Source organism: Pseudonaja textilis, chromosome 7 (genome assembly GCF_049901715.1).
Source record: "Pseudonaja textilis isolate UNSWEBS1 chromosome 7, rPseTex1.2, whole genome shotgun sequence".
NCBI classification, from domain to species: domain Eukaryota; kingdom Metazoa; phylum Chordata; class Lepidosauria; order Squamata; family Elapidae; genus Pseudonaja; species Pseudonaja textilis.
Window position 1 is genome coordinate 39669428 of NC_141996.1, and position 18038 is coordinate 39687465.

The 18038-nt window shown below is 35.6% G+C and overlaps 2 protein-coding genes across 6 annotated transcripts in view; one reads left to right on the top strand and one right to left on the bottom strand.

Moving 5' to 3' along the window:
- CADM2 (cell adhesion molecule 2) overlaps positions 1-18038 on the bottom strand; it is a 393141-nt gene that overhangs the window by 63418 nt on the left and 311685 nt on the right. For all 5 annotated transcript variants that reach the window (XR_015744336.1, XM_026700674.2, XM_087937496.1 and 2 more), the window contains one exon: positions 17018-17188. Coding sequence is in view for 4 of the 5 variants with exons in the window: in XM_026700674.2 (XP_026556459.1) it covers positions 17018-17188 (171 nt within the window). In the remaining variant the exon portion in view is untranslated. The remainder of the gene's footprint in view (positions 1-17017; positions 17189-18038) is intronic.
- Positions 9703-13971, top strand: LOC148125314 (uncharacterized). Its single transcript, XM_087937863.1, is given in 3 exon segments — positions 9703-9709; positions 13246-13709; positions 13711-13971. Coding segments are annotated over 3 exon segments (732 nt in total).

The following is an 18038-nucleotide window of genomic DNA, read 5'->3' on the forward strand; positions in this document are numbered from 1 at the left end:
GTATTTGATTTCATGTATATTGTAATTATGACATATTACTTTGAGCCATTTTGGAGTTTGCAGGTAATAAAGTAATAAGATATAACAAATAATAGATAGATAGACAATTTACATGCTTTTCCTGTAAACATTTTTCTCTGAATTTAGAATCTTAGATATGCATATATTGCATATTGCTTAAAACTAGCAAATGTGTGAGGCTATAACTTTTGATCAAAAGCTAGTAAAATAATTTTCATTAATATACAATAAGCATCCCACAGAACAGTTTACTCACATTATGATGTCTTCTTCCACCAACCATATTAAACTAGATAACTGGTCAGAGTTCTTAAAAATTTAGACTCAAAGACTTGGAGAGCAATTAAAAAAATATCTTGATAAATTACATAAGTACATTCATGTAATTTATCAAGTTATTTCCTACAGTATTCAAAAGAATGCATACCTGAAAACAAACTAAGCCAGCAACTGAATCCATGAAAATGGCACTGAGGGGCACACCATGTTTGAATAATGTAGCTAATTACTATTTACAGACATGTTATAGGAATTTATTTATATTAATTCTAAATGTTCTGAAAAATGAGCTAGGAAGCTTGTTGTTAAATCATCTCACCAGAAAAGATGAATAAAGTTTACCCTGTGCAGGATGCTATGAAAGCTTGAGAGTAAATGTTCTCCTCTGAAATGGGATATAACATCTGCCAAATTGTTTTCCAAACATACTATATATAAGATGAGAGTATACCTAGGTCATTCTAGGTATCAACATTGCAGGCTCTTTCCTAATGCTATAAAAAAGCAGACCAAACAGGCTATTTGATGGAATCAACTCAAGTAGTTAAAAGGAGACAACAGGAGACAAAATAATCATCTATTTAACTCATTTTAATTTATTGCCAGGAAATATGGAAAAATATCTCATTAGAACTCCATATTCTTTTGGGAGCATAGTTTGGTTTGGTTCCAAACCATGGTCCTGCAGTTGTTAGATTTTCCTGTTGTTATACATAGATACAGTGGTGGCATTCAGCCAGTTCTGGCTAGTTCAGGTGAACTGGTCATAAAAATTGTGGCTGGCACCGCCCCACCCGCTCCTCTCTCTCTCCCCAGTCTATTGTAATTGCAGGCGAAGCCATTCATCCCCCTCCCACAGCTGGACAAAGCTATGTAAAAATTCAGCCCTCACAGGCACCCAGCTTCACTGACAGTGGGCTTGAAAAAGGCAATGTGGCTCCGCCAATGCTGGCAGCCAGAAGCCATGGTGAGATCAATTGCAGGGCTGGGGAGGTGCTGCAGCTCAATGGCATAAGGTGCTTGTTAGGAGAAGGAAGGGGAGAGAGTGGAAGCTCCCCTGGCTGTACCTGATTGTGCCTCCCTGATAACGAATGGAAATTGAAGAGCAGGGGTGGGGGGGCAGTAAGTAAGCCGGCTTCATCTAAAGGAGTTTTTGTTTTGGGTGGGAATCCTAACCTTAGAAGGAGAGACAAAAGGAAGAAGGGAAGGGGAAGATAGAGGGAGAAAAGGGAGACAAGAAAGAAAGAAAGAAAGAAAGAAAGAAAGAAAGAAAGAAAGAAAGAAAGAAAGAAAGAAAGAAAGAAAGAAAGAAAGAAAGAAAGAAAGAAAGAAAGAAAGGGGGGAGAGAGGGAAGGGAGCAAGAAAGAGAAAGGAAAGGGAGAAAGAAAGAAAGAAAGAAAGAAAGAAAGAAAGAAAGAAAGAAAGAAAGAAAGGGAAAGAGGAAGGGAAGGGGGAGGGAGAAGGGAGACAAGAAAGAAAAGAGAGAGAAAAAAGAAACAAAAGAAAGAAAGAGGGAGGGAGGGGAGAAACAAAGAAAGGGATAAGGGAGAAGAGAAAGAAAGAAAGAAAGAAAGAAAGAAAGAAAGAAAGAAAGAAAGAAAGAAAGAAAGAAAGAAAGAAAAAGAAAGAAAGAAAGAAAGAAAGGAAAGGAAAGGAAAAGGAGAGAAAGAGGGAAGGAAGAAGGGAAGGGGAGAGACAGAAGAGAGACAAGAAAGAAAAGAAAGAAAAGAGACAGAGAGAAAGAGGGGGGAAGGGAGAAAGAAAGGGAGGGAAGGGTGAAAGAAAGAATGAGAAAGAAAGAAAGAAAGAGGGAGAGAGGGGGGGAGAAAGAGGGAAGGGAAAGTGAATGAGATATGGAGAGAGGGGGAAGAGAAAAAGGAGAGGAAGGAAGGACTACCAACCCATCTAGTCCAACCCCCTGCTCCAACAGGAGACCTTATGTCATCTGGGTTATTTTGGTGCCTCTAACAAAGAGGAAAATTCCCCCCAAAAGTAAGGAGTTTACTAGACAAGGCTGCTATGAAGAGGAAGGCAGAGATAGTCCTTAACTTACAACAACAATTGAGCCCAAAATTTTGGTTGCTAAGCAAGAGCATTGTTAAAGTGAATTTTGACGCAAGCTGGCTCCCTTAGTGACTTTGTTTATCAGACGATTGCAAAAGGGAGATCCCATCACATGACCCCAGGACACTGCAACCATCATAAATGTTCACTGATTCTTTTATTACTTCTCCAAGTCTTGTATGAATTCTGGCACTGCACCTATCATGCTGGTCACAGAGCCAAACAGTAAGGCAAGAACTACACTCAGCTTATCAAGTACATAGAGGTACCCCTCTGAAACAGATCAGAAGGAAAATCCTTTGTAGGTGTGGATAATTAGGAGGAAATCTAAGTTTTAAGTTCTTCTGAAGTGCTATTCTAACTGTTTAGATGCAGCGTTTATTCAGGAAACAGGTTGTTAAGCGTAAAGGGGAGGCAAATCAAAGCCAGAGCAATGTAAACACCTCAGGCAAGAACAAAAGGTGCTACAAAGGAATTTCCTTTTTGATCCTCAAGCCTCCCTCATTGCATGAAGCTCAAAGTCTTCCATAGGAACCTCAATTTGCATATCTTGATATCAAGATAAAATTGTGTTGAAGTTCATGTGGCAAGGTAAGAAAGCCAGAATAAAATTAAAACTACTGCAAGATGCTAGAATTAGAAGAGGTTTTGGCCTTCCGAATTGGGAGTTGTATTACCAAGCTGCAAATTTAATGTGGGTTAAGGATTGGATAACATTAAGAAAGACTAGATTGTTGACACTAGAGGGGCATGATTTATTACTGGGATGGCATGCTTTTCTGTGGTATAAGGGAACCAAATCGCAGGGCTATTTTAGAAGGCATTATATAAGGGAGTCTTTATGGTTGAATTGGGAGAAAATTAAGAGAAAATGTTATTTGAAAATCCCAGTCTGGTTATCATCTATTGAAGCCTTTTCTTATCCTATAATATATGAGAAGGAACAAACAGTTAGATATGGGGAAATATTGGATGAAAAGAGTGAACTTAAAAGAATGCAAAAACTAGAAGAACAAGGCATAAAGATGAATTGGTTTTCATATGCGCAAATACATTCAAGGTATCTTATAGATTCTAAAGCGGAGGGATTTTATGATAAATTGACTGATCTAGACAGGATCTTGACAGGTACTGATGAAAAAGTGATTAAAAAATTATACACTTATTTGTTGGAAATTTTATTAGAGGAGGAACAAGTTAAAGAAACGATGATTGTTTGGGGGAAGAATTTTGGATATGGGATTGATTTGGAGAATTGGGAAAAATTGTGGTCTCAAAATTATAAAATGACAATGTCAACAGCTTATAAAGAAAACTTGTATAAGATGTTTTACAGGTGGCATTTTCCCCGACAAGAATTGCAAGAATGTTTAAGAACAAATCTGAAAAATGTTGGAAATATCATCAGATACCTGGCTCATACTACCATATGTGGTGGACTTGTGAGGACGCTAGAAAATATTGGACTAAAATTCGCATATGGTTGGAAAAAATGATAAAGACACATATAGACTTGAAACCAGAGATTTTTTATTGGGAATCTTACCTGATATATATAATAAAAATTTGAAGTATTTGATTGTAAATATATTAACAGCGGCTAGGATTGTATTTGCTAAGAACTGGAAGAGTGAGAAAACTCCATCAGAAGAAGAAATTATTAAGAAAATATTGGACTGTGCTGAAATGAGTAAATTGACATTTGAAATCAGAGAACAAGAAGATAAACAATTTTATGAAGTTTGGGATCTTTTTTATCAATGGTTAGATAATAAAACATAATGATAGAATATTCAGATTTAGCATAAAAAAATTTTTTTTTCTTAATATTATCTTTATAAAACATTATTAAGGTAGATTTGGTATGATCTTATGATTTATTGCAAAATAAATTAAGAAAACTATAGTTATCTCGTTAAAATATGAATTAACAAAATTATAAATGATTTTTTTTTAGTGATGATATTAGGTTATACAATTATGGATTGATAATATGAGCTATTATGTAATATAATTATACTAGTGACTAGGAAATGGATGCACACAAAAAAGTGGTAAACCAATCGATGCACTGTATGTAAATTCATGAAGAAGGATCTTTTTATGTTTTTTGTGGTACGTTTATGTTTATTTTGTTATGTATGTTTATGTTTATCTTGTTATTAAAAAATAAAAAAAAATATTATAAAAAAAAAGATATGCAGACAAATGGGAACTTTGAGGGTGGGGAGATAAAACAGTCCCCCTGTTTTCATATGACGAAAATAATTAAATACACTAATATTCTGCTCCTCACCGCCATCCCCATCCCACACCTGATCCTGCAGTTGGGCTGCTGCTCCCCATACCCTCCCACAGCGCAAATTTGGGTAAGGAAATACAACATTGGTCAAGGCTGGCCATGACGGCCATATGTCAAGGATTGCCGTCAAATTGGAAAACAGCACAGGGAGTCCTCATCTATCAACTGCATCATATAGTGACTGTTCAAAGTTGCAGTGCCACTGTTGATCATTTTTCACACTTATGACCATTGCAGTATCCCAACGGTCACATGATTTACAGTTGGATGCATAGCAACTGGCTCGCATTTATGATGGTTACAGCGTCCTGGGGTCATGTGACTTGATCCCCCTTTTGCGACTGAGAAGCAAAGTCACTGGGGGAGCCAGCTTCACTTAACCATCATCTGACTGACTTGTGGTAAGAAAGCTCATAAAATGGGTCCAAGCTCACTGAACAGCTGTCTCTCTTACCAAAGGAGATTCAAGGTAGGCAGATTCACTTAACAACTGTGTGACTGACTTAGCAACCATTCAAGTTACGTCACTGGAAAAAGGGACTTATGTTTTTTTTAACAGAATAATACTTAGAAGGGATCTTGGAGAGGTTCCTAAACCATTTCAGAAAAATGGCTGTCCAGTCTCTTCTTGAAAACCTCCAGTGTTGGAGCATCCAGAACTTCTGGAGACAATCAGTTCCACTGGTTAATTGTTCTCACTGTCGGGAAATTTCTCCTTAGTTTTAAGTTGCTTCTTCTTTGTTCAGGTTCCACCCATTAATTCTTTTGCCTTCTGCTTCTTTGGAAAATACATTGCCCCCACCTCATGTGTTTGCTAGTCTGATGTTTCATCTAATAAAAATTATGCTTCTTTCATCCAAATGAAGTTTAAACAGTAAGGACTATGTGGATTATGTAATAAACTGCAAACATGTCATTCTTTTTTTTAAAAAAGCCATACTTTTAACACCTGCAACTCACTTAAGAAAGTAAATGTTTTAGACCGAGCATACTAATGCAGCAACTGCTTGTGACTTAAATTTTAAAAATAATTTTCACAGCATTTCATATCGAAGAGTGCACCTGCTGTAGTCTTGCCTTGCTAAACTCATTTGCCAATATATTTACATTCATGTTTAATTTTTTTGCAGACTATCAGTAATTCATCTCTGTATGTATTTCAGAGCATTAGTATTTTTTATTCTTCATATATCTGGTTTCCACCCAGTATTTTATTTAAAAAAATGAACTGAAAATAATTATATAGTGTTATGATAAAACAATTTCTGCATACTAGAAGTGTTAATATAGTTCAGTCTTTTCATAAAAAGAAATGTTTCTGAACCACAACTCCAGAGAACATCTGGAAAATAAGAAGAGCAATAAATATTTTAAATCACCTGATAGTAAAATTATAGAATCAGTCTTATTATTCATTGGTTTCTTTCTTAATTTTCTAGACAGTATTAAAAAATATAATATATGATATTCAAAGATCATATATATTTTGCATAAAATGCTTTCAATACAAAATAACATTATTTAATTTTTGAGATTTGTTTGAAATAAACCTGTAAAATTGATATTATTTTGGTTATATGACCAAAACCATACAAAGTTGCAGCTGAGAGAAAATAAAGAAGAGAACATGTTCCAAAGAAAATAATGGACTGCCAAATATTACACTTTAATAGGAAATCTATATTCTGAAATAAGTATTATTTTTGCAAAGATTATCACAATAGTTATTAGGCAATCTTTATTAGGCAGTTATTAGGCAATTTTTATTAGGCAGTTACTATGTATGTTTATGTTATTTACTTTTCTATGTGGTAATATACCTTTTTACTAAATGTACCTTCTTAGTTTTAATTTAAGGTCTATATCTTAAGAAATTTGAATATAGTAATGGACTCATTACTTATGCTTAATAAAAGTCCAACATTCTTTTAATAAAATAAATCATATTTATGCCTTCAATATTTTATAGTATGTTTCAAGTTACTGGTTCCCTTTTAAATGATTTCATTATAGATATATAGTTATATCATTATGCTTAATTAAAAGCACCAGCATAATGTATACAGCAAAGAAGAAATCTGGGTTCATTCTACTTCATGCATTGTGCTTTTTGCTTTAATAGACGCCTTCTCCTTTTTTAGCATTTAGTAAATGCGTTAAGCAGTGAAAACTATGTAAAACCCACTGATTTTTCACAAAATATGTGTCATTCTCTGGAGGTGAACAGTATCTTCTATCATCCATAAAACAGAGCTACAATTGATATCATTGCTTTGCACTGTGTTATCTCTTCTGAGACTATTGGTAATGTTCTCTACTAAAATCACTTTTCTTTCCTCACTAAGCAGGTTCTATGATGAGCTTAATATCAGTAAAAGTTAGGTAATGAATAACAGCAACTACGATTTAAATTTAACTAATAGAAGAAAAATCACGGAAGGAATAAATTGAAACACACATTTTTGTAAAATGATTGAGAAGTTTAATTTGAGAGATGGGACACACAAATAACTCTTTTATCTCACTTATTCCATCCAAATTTGCCAATTTCTATTTCTACTTAGATGAAATAGAATTAATGAAGAGCCCAAAAGCTGATGTGGTATATAAGACTATATACTCCTTTATCATAGTATTATGACAGGAGCACTTCTGAAAAACCATAGCTAGTGTTCATAGGCTCCATCACTATTCTATCATTATCACTTCTATAAACATTGTCAATATATGTAAACACAGTGAAATAGCAAATACTTGGAAAATGATTTTTGTAGCCCTTCAAAATGCAGGACTGTACACAATGGTGCAGGAAAATCTAGAATAGATTCTAGTCTCCTCAGAAATCAATAATAAAATATAAGATTCAGTTGAATCCATTGTACATCTTATGACCATGAGACATAGAAAATAAGGATACTGTAACATTTTTTATAAGCAATGTAATGTTTTTTGCCAATATATACTACTATACTGTAAATCTATATTATCTTTTGTAAAACCATTCTTTCTAAAAAATAAAAAAATATTGAAATATTAAAAATATTGAAATATTAAAAAAAATCTTGGATGGAAAAATAGTTGTTTCAGCGTGGCTTTAATGCATGATAGGTATGAAAACAACGAATTCCATACTAGCTCTTATAAGGAAAGAAACTGAAAGTAACTTTTCTAATGCCCTTATACAAATTTGTGGTATTTCTCCACGAGGTATGCTGCATACAAATCTGGTAGCAATATTTGTCAGAATTACCAATTGGGAAATTTCAAGTGGTAACATCTGATATTTTCATATGGAAATCTAGAGAAAAATTATTTATTTATTATTTGATTTATTATTGAGGAAGGAAGACTTTATTATTGAGGAAGGAAGGAAGATGGCCACCAGCAGCAGCCTTCATTAATTACTCTCTGATAGTTTTTCAATTATCTACTAACTACTAGGTAGGAGCGGGATCTGGGATCAGTGGAAATGGGGCAAGAAGCACCGAGAGGTACTGACAGTGGATAGCTGGCTTGGAGATCCAAAAGGGAAGCTGAGACTGGAAAATAATCCTAATGAGACCAAGTCAATAGCCAACTGATAGACAAAAGAGATACTATAGAGCAGGGGTGTCAAACTCATTTTCACCGAGGGCCACGTCAGCGTAATGGTTGCCCTCAAAGGGCCACATGTAACTGTATGACAGTATAAATGTAATCAAATGTAACTACTAAATGTTAATTAACTCTGAATTTATTATTTATTCAAATCACAAATATTACATATGCATTTGCATAAATGTAAAAAAGGTTGCTAGTATCTCTGTTAATATAACATAAAAAATTTACTTTGTCAAGTTAAGAAACCCACATTACTCCATCAATCGATGATCAATCTATCCAAGTGAATAATAATAGAAAAACATCATCCAACATCAGTTATGATAATAACTTTGTTCAAATCCTTTTTGTCACAACTAGGAGGGGCAGAATAACAGAATAAGTACAACCAACAATTGTGAGCTGTTATGAACATATGTGACAGATGTAGCATTTCACAAAAACAAATGGCTGCATATAGCCTTGCAGATTTGTCTGCATAAACATATAAACCTATAAACACTAAATGTATTACTATACATATAAAGTTATATTTGTAAATAACTAAAAATAACAAAATCAGAGTTATCTCAATTCCCAACTATATTGTCTCAAGTTTTTAGGTGAAGTTCATGAGAAGATACTGACTGTCCTGGAACACACAGAGTGGATCCCCTCTCCTCCATCATAATCCATTGATCATGTTCTAAAAATAACAAAATGTCAGTACAATCATTAAATTGCACAGTTTAACTATTCTTCTTCTTGATTGAAATACATTTTATTATATATTAATTAGGTTTTAAAAAATGCTTACTTATGCATTTTCTGGCTGGATCTTTGACACCGTTTTTCCATAGACAGTGTATCAATGTCTGGTTTTAGGTCTTGTGCGGAAGCAATCCGTGGAGGTTCTCATCAGTGATACGTGATCTATGCTTGTTTTTATTTAGATTCATTATTGAAAACATCTGTTCGCACAGATAGGTGCTCCCAAACATAGACAGAACACGGGCTGCATGATGTCGAAGCTGTGGCATTGAACCAGGGGGTATTTTACGGTAAAAGTCCTGAATCGCAACATCCTTGAACTTTGCTTTCAGACTACGAATGCTTTGAAGCTCGATTAACTCCATCTGAAGGTGCTGGGGTGCAGTGCAGATGTCGGTGGTGAAAGAATCAGCAAAGATGGCAAAGTCTGGGTGCTGCGCTTTAAAGTCAGAGAAGCATCGATCAAACTCATTTATTAATCGGCTCACTTTGGTAGCCAACTGAGCACATGAAAAAACACTGGGAAATGATGCTGAAATGCTTTGACAAACAGGAAAGTGAGCAAGATTGTCCTGTTTGACTTGGCACATCAACAGATCAAGTTTACAGTGGAAAGCCATGATCATGTCGGACATCTGCGTAATGACTTGTCTACGTCCCTGCAGCTTCTGATTCAGTTGGGCGAGATGCTCGGTTATGTCACATAACATAGCAAAGTCACACAGCCAGTTGAGATCTGACAGTTCAGACACGAATTTTCCTTTACTTAGCATGAAAAGAGCAATATCTTCCCTAAGTTCAAAAAAACCATTTGAGGACTTTACTCCTACTTAGCCACCGTACTTCTGTATGGTACGGCATGTCTCCATGCTCTGAGCCCATCTCCTGCAAGAACAGCTGGAACTGACGGTGATTCAGGACACGTGCTCGAATGAAGTTCACAGTTTTCATGACCATGGTCACTACATGATCCATCCCCAGCACCTTCCCACATAACGTTTCTTGATGAATGATGCAATGATACGTTACCAGAGGCGTCTGACAATTACTTTTCAGCATTTTGTCTTTTTTTAGTCCAACCAAGCCCGCTTTTCCTCCACACATTGTGGGTTCACTGTCTGTAGTTAATCCCACCAACTTTTCCCAAGGCAATGCATTTTTACTCATGGACTTCTCCACCATATGAAAAATGTCCTGTCCCGTTGTGGTCCCATGCATGGCAGCTACATCCAACAGCTCCTCAGTGACAGAGAGGTCCGACTTCACGCCTCAAATAAAAATGGATAAATGCGCTGTATCCATGTTGTCTGTGCTTTCATCAAGAGCTAATGAAAAAGCTATGTAACTATGTGTCTCTTGGGCCAGCTGCGTTGACAGGTTTCCTGCTAGTTCTGTAACTCGGTCCACAACGGTGTTCCTTGATAAACTGACATTTTAAAAAGTCTTTATCTGGTCGGGGCACACCTACTCACAGACCTTCAGCATGCACTGCTTCAAAAACACGCCCTCTGAAAAACACTTTGAAGCTCGGGCAATTTCTTCTGCAACGATGAAGCTAGCTTTCACTGCCGCAGTGTTTTTGGTTGTGGTTTTCGTGAACATATTCTGCTGCAATTGTAGCTTGCTTTTTAATTCTTCGACAATCTGTCGTTTTTCTGAAATGCTAACTTTGGCATACTTAGCTTTGTGTTTGGTTTCAAAATGCCGACATAGATTGTAACATAAAAGACATATCGGTTTCTCTCCTTGAAGCACAAACATGTATTCACCTTCCCATCTTTCTTGAAACATCCTTCCGTCTGCACCAACTTTTCTCTTCCTGGACATTTTGGGATCATTTGTAATTCCACATAATTCAACTTGCAGAAAATAACATTGATGTGGCACACTGCAACCTAGTTGGCAGGATGTCGACAATTCGCTGGTAACATAATTGGTATGCATTCTGGGAAATGTAGTTTGTGGTCAATGCTCTCTTTTGCTTTATTTATTTAAAGACAATCGGAACTTTGTAGCTCTCGCAGGCCACATAAAATGATGTGGCGGGCCACATTTGGCCCGCGGGCCTTGAGTTTGACACCTGTGCTATAGAGCCTGAGACTAAAGCTTATCAGGACCCAAGAGGTAGATCAAATGCTGAGCAAGATCTCCAAGAGGGAGATCAAATTCTGAACCTAAAAAATAAATATCCAGTCACGCTGAGGAACATGATTCCGAGCTCTGTTTGAGAGAAATCAGTGGAGTCTGAGAGACTGAGAACAGCACGATTCTGAGCTGGAGGAGGGCTGAGAGCAGGCTGCAAATGTGATTCTGACCTGAAAGTGGACGAGAAGCATGATTCTTAGGTAGAAGGGGACTCTTTACTTTGAGTTTTAAAACTTTAAGAATAAGCCAAGGAGAAACCCTTTCACTACTAATCTCTACCTCACCAAAAATCAATCGCTTTGAAGCCATTCAAACAAAAAGAAACCACGTGCTTTCAACTTCTACCTCACCGAGATTCCCTGGGCAGAGACTCCCTGAGCAGAGATTTCCTGCCAGCTGAAATAGGACTCAGCTATACAAGTAGACCAGATAACCACAGCCAGAAAAGCAATAAATCTTTCTCACCAAGCGGATCCCCAGCAAAGCAATAATCTCTTACTTGCTGACTTACTATATCATTTCTTCAATACTTATAACACTGATTGCTTCATTACCTAAAAACGTATAACTTGATGACCTCAAGACATATATCAATGATTAGATAATGATGTCTATAAAATAATGTCTCTATAATAATTTCTCTAAAATAATTGATCAATTGATTGATTGATTAGTGTAATTAGAATGTCCAGTGCAAATAATGTGAATACCAATCAGTGTAATTTAATTGATTAGTACAATTAAGTATTAGTGAAATTAATTCACCAGTGTGATTAGTGATTAGTGTAATTAATTGGTTGATTGTTAATTAGTGAAATTACTTGACTAGCATGATTAGTGCAATTAATTGATTGGTGCAATATTGTTATTGATCTTGTTTGATTGAACAATTTAACCAATGAACCATCGCAACAAACCCACCATGCCAGGAAAAAAAATCCAATGCCAAACCACAACCCCAAGAGAAAGAAATCCCCATCAATGAACCACAAGACTCCTGCACATGCCTTATATGTAATGAAACTCTAAAGGAGAATGAAAATTCCATCAAATGTTCCCTATGCTCACCACAACTGCTTGGGATTACCCAAGCAAATGACTCAATTCCTAGAATCATCCAACCATGGGTTTCCATATTTCTGTCCACTGTGCAGACCCAAACAGAACAAATATATTGGCCTGTTTGAAAGAATTGATACCTTAGAAACACGAATAACATCCCTTGACATCATAGTAGAATCCCTGGACACTATAAATACAAGATTAACTAATCTTGAAAAAAAAGACACAACACAAAAAAACAAACATCCAATAGTTGCAAACCACAGTTTTACTCAACAACCGCAACCACAACCCATTCCACAAAAAAACACAAATCCAACAAATAATGATACCCTAATCCTCATCAAAGAAGCCATTGAGTGCAAATGGAAACATTCCAATGCCATCTTATTTGGTCTTGAAGACAACAATGATAATGATGACATCACAAAAGTGCACAACATCATCAGTGGCTATCAAGCATCAAGCATCTCCCCTGATGAAATACTGGACATTTCCTGCATCAGCCCAGAGTTCAAAAACAGTAGCAGCTCATTGGCTCCACACTTCTACAGGGTCGTTTGCAAAAATGAATTAAGTAAATGAAAATTCATTTACACTATAAACTCACTTGCCAAGAGCAACATCAACCATAAGAATCTCCATTCTCGCCCTGAGCTAACCTTACAGCATTGTGTACAGTCAGGTGAACTATGCTCTGAACTCAGACTACAAGAAGAAGGAAATACTAACCTATACATTGACTACCGCACAGAATTTATCAAAAGCAAGACCTTCAACTTATAATGATCACCCCAACATCCAACAATAGGTATGCATGCGCCTTACTTCCTCCAGATCCACTACTACATATCTAAAATGTAAACTACTCAACGCAAGAAGCCTCACAAACAAAATGCATGAATTCCTCATCTTACTGAGCATAGCCACATTTGATATTATATTTTTCTGTGAAACGTGGTTAAATGCATCTTTTCCAGACTCCATTACCACAGTCAGAGAATATCTCATTTATTAATCAGATTGCGAAATCCATAGAGGAGGTGGAGTTGCTATCTTCTATAAAAAATCCCTAACTCTAAGAAAGATTCAAATTACACAAGAGCTTGCTCTTCCAGAGACAGTCTGTGAACTGTCCTTAAATACCACTATCCGCTTCTTACTATGCTACAGAGCCCCTGATTATGACATAGTTCATGCAAACAAACTAACTTCACTGCTGACATGGGCTGCCTCTTGTCCACAACCCCTTATTTTCCTTGGTGACCTCAATCTACCTCTTATAGATTGGACCCTAAACGAATGTACATCCGAACCCATACATACAACCCTGTACAATGTCACTACTACACTGGGACTGGATCAATTAGTAACTAACAACACTAGACTCAACAACTGCCTCAACCTCATATTCTGCAACAGCTCAAACTCAATTTATGGCCTACAAATACAAGAACCCCTTTTAAACAGTGACCACAGTATGATTTGACTTTTGTCTCAATTTACGCCCTCACAAAGAAGATCATAATGATGGATCTCCAAAATACAATTTCAAAAAAAACAATTATGATCTCAAAGATGTCAACCTATCATCTCTTGATTGGCACATTCTGTTCTCTAACTGTAATACTACACAAGACCATAATAATGCATTCTTACTTGAACTTGAAAGAGTCATTAAACTATATGTACCATTAGTAACCCCTAAAAACAAACAAACAAAAAAACCAAAACCAAATTACCCATAATAATAAAAAAACCTCCAATGAAAAAAATCACTATAGCGTATGTAACAAACTTTAAAGACCGATACAACACCTTATGCTGACAGATACAGAATGTACAAATTATTACTGCAACCAGGAGGAAAACCTCCTACAAAATCTACCCGCGCCTTCTACAATTTTGTAAACACCAAACATAAAGACTCAAGAACCATCCCACCTCTAAAGGGATCAAATGGGAAAGACTGCAGCTGTTAAGGCCAACCTCTTCAATTCTTCAGCTCAGTCTTTGTTAACAGCAATGGCTCATGCCCCACATTTCCTAGTTGTACCACAACTAACTGCAATGATCTACTACATATTGACTTTAAAGAAGATAACGTAGAAAATAATCTAAAACCATCCCTATCTATTGGCCCCGATGGATTATGTGCATACTTCTTAAAAAAGCTTTCTTCTGCCATAGCAGAACTCCTAAGCATTATATATGATATATCATACAGAAACCAGCTCCTTACCAAACCTATGGTCCTTAGCCTTGGTCATCCCTATCTTCAAAAAAGGTGACCCCAGCCTGGTTGAAAACTACAGATCAATAATACTGTGTTGTGTCACGTGGAAAGTCATGGAATCAATCATTAACCAATTCATGACCCTCCACTTAGAGTCAAACAACTCTTCAAAAAAACAATTTGGTTTCAGGAAAAAAGTGTCCTGCAACCTACAACTCTTACACTGCAAAAACATATGGACTACTTTACTCGACCAGGGTAAAGCAATAGACACAATTTACATAGACTTTTGCAAAGCCTTTGACTCAGTGGTACATGACAAACTACTGTTAAAACTAAACTCTTACGGCATTTCCGGATCCCTTCATAAGTGGATTATTGAGTTCCTGTCAAACAGGCAACAAATAGTAAAAATAGGGAGCGCTATATCAAACCCTGCTCCAGTTAACAGCGGTGTCCCCCAAGGCAGCTTTCTAGGACTCACCCTCTTTATACTCTATATAAACGACCTTTGCGATCATCTTATAAGCAACTGTGTCCTCTTTGTGGATGATGTAAAACTATTCAAGACCACCGACAATGCTACTGTTCTTCAAAGTGACCTTGATTATATGTCTGAATGGTCAAACAATTGGCAACTCCAAATCTCAACTAACAAATGTCCTACACATTGGTAAAAAAAATCAGTACACCAAATACAAACTAGGCGGATATGACCTCATTGACGACCCTCATTCTGTCAAGGACCTAGAAGTACTCATATCTAATGACCTAAGCGCCAGACCTCACTGTATTAGCATTGCCAAAAAGGCATTAAGACTTGTAAATCTAATCTTACGAAGCTTCTCCTCTGGAAATATTGAATTGCTAACTAGGACATACGAAACCTTTGCTAGACCAACACTCAAATACAGCTCGTTTGTCTGGAATCCGCACTGTATATCAGACATTAATACAACTGAGCGAGTCCAGAAGTATTTCACGAGAAGAGTACTACACTCCTCTGCTTGCAACAGAATACCCTATATCACCATACTTGAAATTTTGGGCTTGGACAATCTTGAACTATGCCACCTACAGCTGGACTTAAGCGTAGTACACAAAATTATCTGCTACAATGTCCTACCAGTCAATGACTACTTCAACTTCAACATACAAGAGCACACAATAGATACAAACTCAATGTTAACTGCTCCAAACTTGATTGCAGAAAGTACGACTTCAGCAACAGAGTGGTCAATGGCTGGAATGCACTACCTGACTCTGTAGTTACATCCTCAAACCCCCACTCCTTTAACCTCAAACTATCCACTATCGACCTCATCCCATTCCTAAGATGTCTGTAAGGGGCGTGAATAAGTGCACCATCATGCCTCCTGTCCCTGTCCTATTGTCCCCATTTAATCGTACTTATTTTCTGTATTCTTACTCATGTATACCTATTATTTTGTAAGCGATTGACAAATCAAATTTAAAAAAAAAATCCAGGCAGTGAAAAGAACTGGACCCTCTTTTATTAAATTTCGAATTACTTCCAATTTCTTAGTCGGGTAAACCTATGATGATAAGTTATACTGACAACCAAGACAGTTAAAAATAATGCATATTGAGAACAGGAATCAATATAAACTAACCATTGACATAAATAGCCCAATAAGCCACAGTATATAATAAATGTATTACATGCAGCAGTCCCTACTTCTCAATGATAAGATGAATAACTTTCATTTCACTATAATCGTTCATTGGTGAAAATAAACAGACTCAATGTAAGCTGGGTTTTAAACAATGGATTTTTGCTGTTATAATTTTGATAATTTTAATATATAAGATAAGAGGTAATGAAATAAATTAAAATTATGTTTATTTAAAAACAATTAAGTGCCATTAATATTTTGATGTTTCAATCTAAAATACTCCAATTTGTCTTTCTGAATAATTTCTATTTATACAAAAACTTTTCAGAATAACAAATGTTATTTTCCATAATTTAAAACAATAAAAATGTATCAAATGTTTTATTTCTGAAAAGACAAGAAAGATTAATTAATTTTGACATCAAGTTTTATTCAATTTCTGAAATCTAGAAATACTGTGCCATATTTTAGTACTTTATTTCAATCACAATATAATTTTGTTGGCATTGGATTCATGACTTCAAGGTGTAATTTGTTGGTTATTTAAAGGATGCATAAACAAAGTAGACATGTTTTGTCAGGACTCATGAGATGTTAAAATTTAGGCATCTGAACATCCAGCACAAATATGATTTCCAAGTATCACAGTTAAGTGGAACTAATTTACTTTTAGCTGTATGTGGTCCATACATACCTAACTTCTATGGACATCTAAGCTAACTGTAGGAATGGGAAAGCATAGATAATATAGTGATGGCTAAAAGGTTACATCCTCACTGTGTTACATTTTAAATAATTTTTAAAATGATCGCTATAGAAGAAAAATGTAATTTGCCATAACTCCAAATAATGAATAAAATCTCAAAATATAAAGAATATTCATAATTCATCATTCATCAAATCCAGATACATAATACTTACAGTGTATTTCCAGGACTTGCATTGCTATCTGAGGTGTGGAGTTCAACGATTCATGATCTACTCTGCAACTTATAACTGCACCATCATCAGAACGATCTGCTCTGTAATTCATTGTGCTGCTAACGGTAAATGTTTTCCGATTTGCATCCTCTTCTTTTAAATATTTAACATCTGTAAAAATAAAGTTTGCTATAATTTAGCATCAAGGGCTGGCAATAAAAGGCAAAAGAAGGCTACAGAACACGAAATCATTTTAAAATAGCAAATAAAAAATGTACCTTTCATCATGTTTGCTTATCTTATCAAGGCAAACAAGTTCTATTTCCAGGCATTCCTTTGTCTTACAGAACTACCCATGTTGTCATTCCCAAATGTACACACACAGATGGGAAATGCAATTTCAATAAGAACCAAAAGACAGAACTGTCAGAATGAGATTCTGTCCTCATTATCTTTAATATAATTAGATTGCAATCCAAATATTTTTCCCTTAAGATTATTTTCTTTCCTCGTGCCTTTTTTCCTCCCTTTATCTATTGGCATTTTAATCATTGTCAAATGATTCCTTTGTTGATCTTCTCTTTTCCTTTTCAGTATGCACAAACAATATTAAGTAACAAAACAATGGAGATCTTAAAACTAAGTAATCAGCTTCAGACTAAACTTTTATTGTACAAAAAATATTTTCATGTAACTTGCACCAGTTTTTTTATGTTATTTTCAATTCTGGATGAAAAAGCCAAATAATCTTACACTTATTAACAATGACATTTGAAACTATTAAGATTATTTAACATTTCTTTCTTTTTTTGTACACTTATTGATAAGACCTGTTTAAACATTATAGGGTTAACTATTTTTAATCAACACAGTACCATTACAGATAATCTTCCATTATGATCACAGTTGAGCCCAAAATTTCTATTGCTGAGTGAGGCAATTGTTAAATGAATTTTGCCCCATTTTATGACCTTTCTGGCCATAGTTGTTAGGTTATTGGTGAATCACTGCAGTTTTTAAT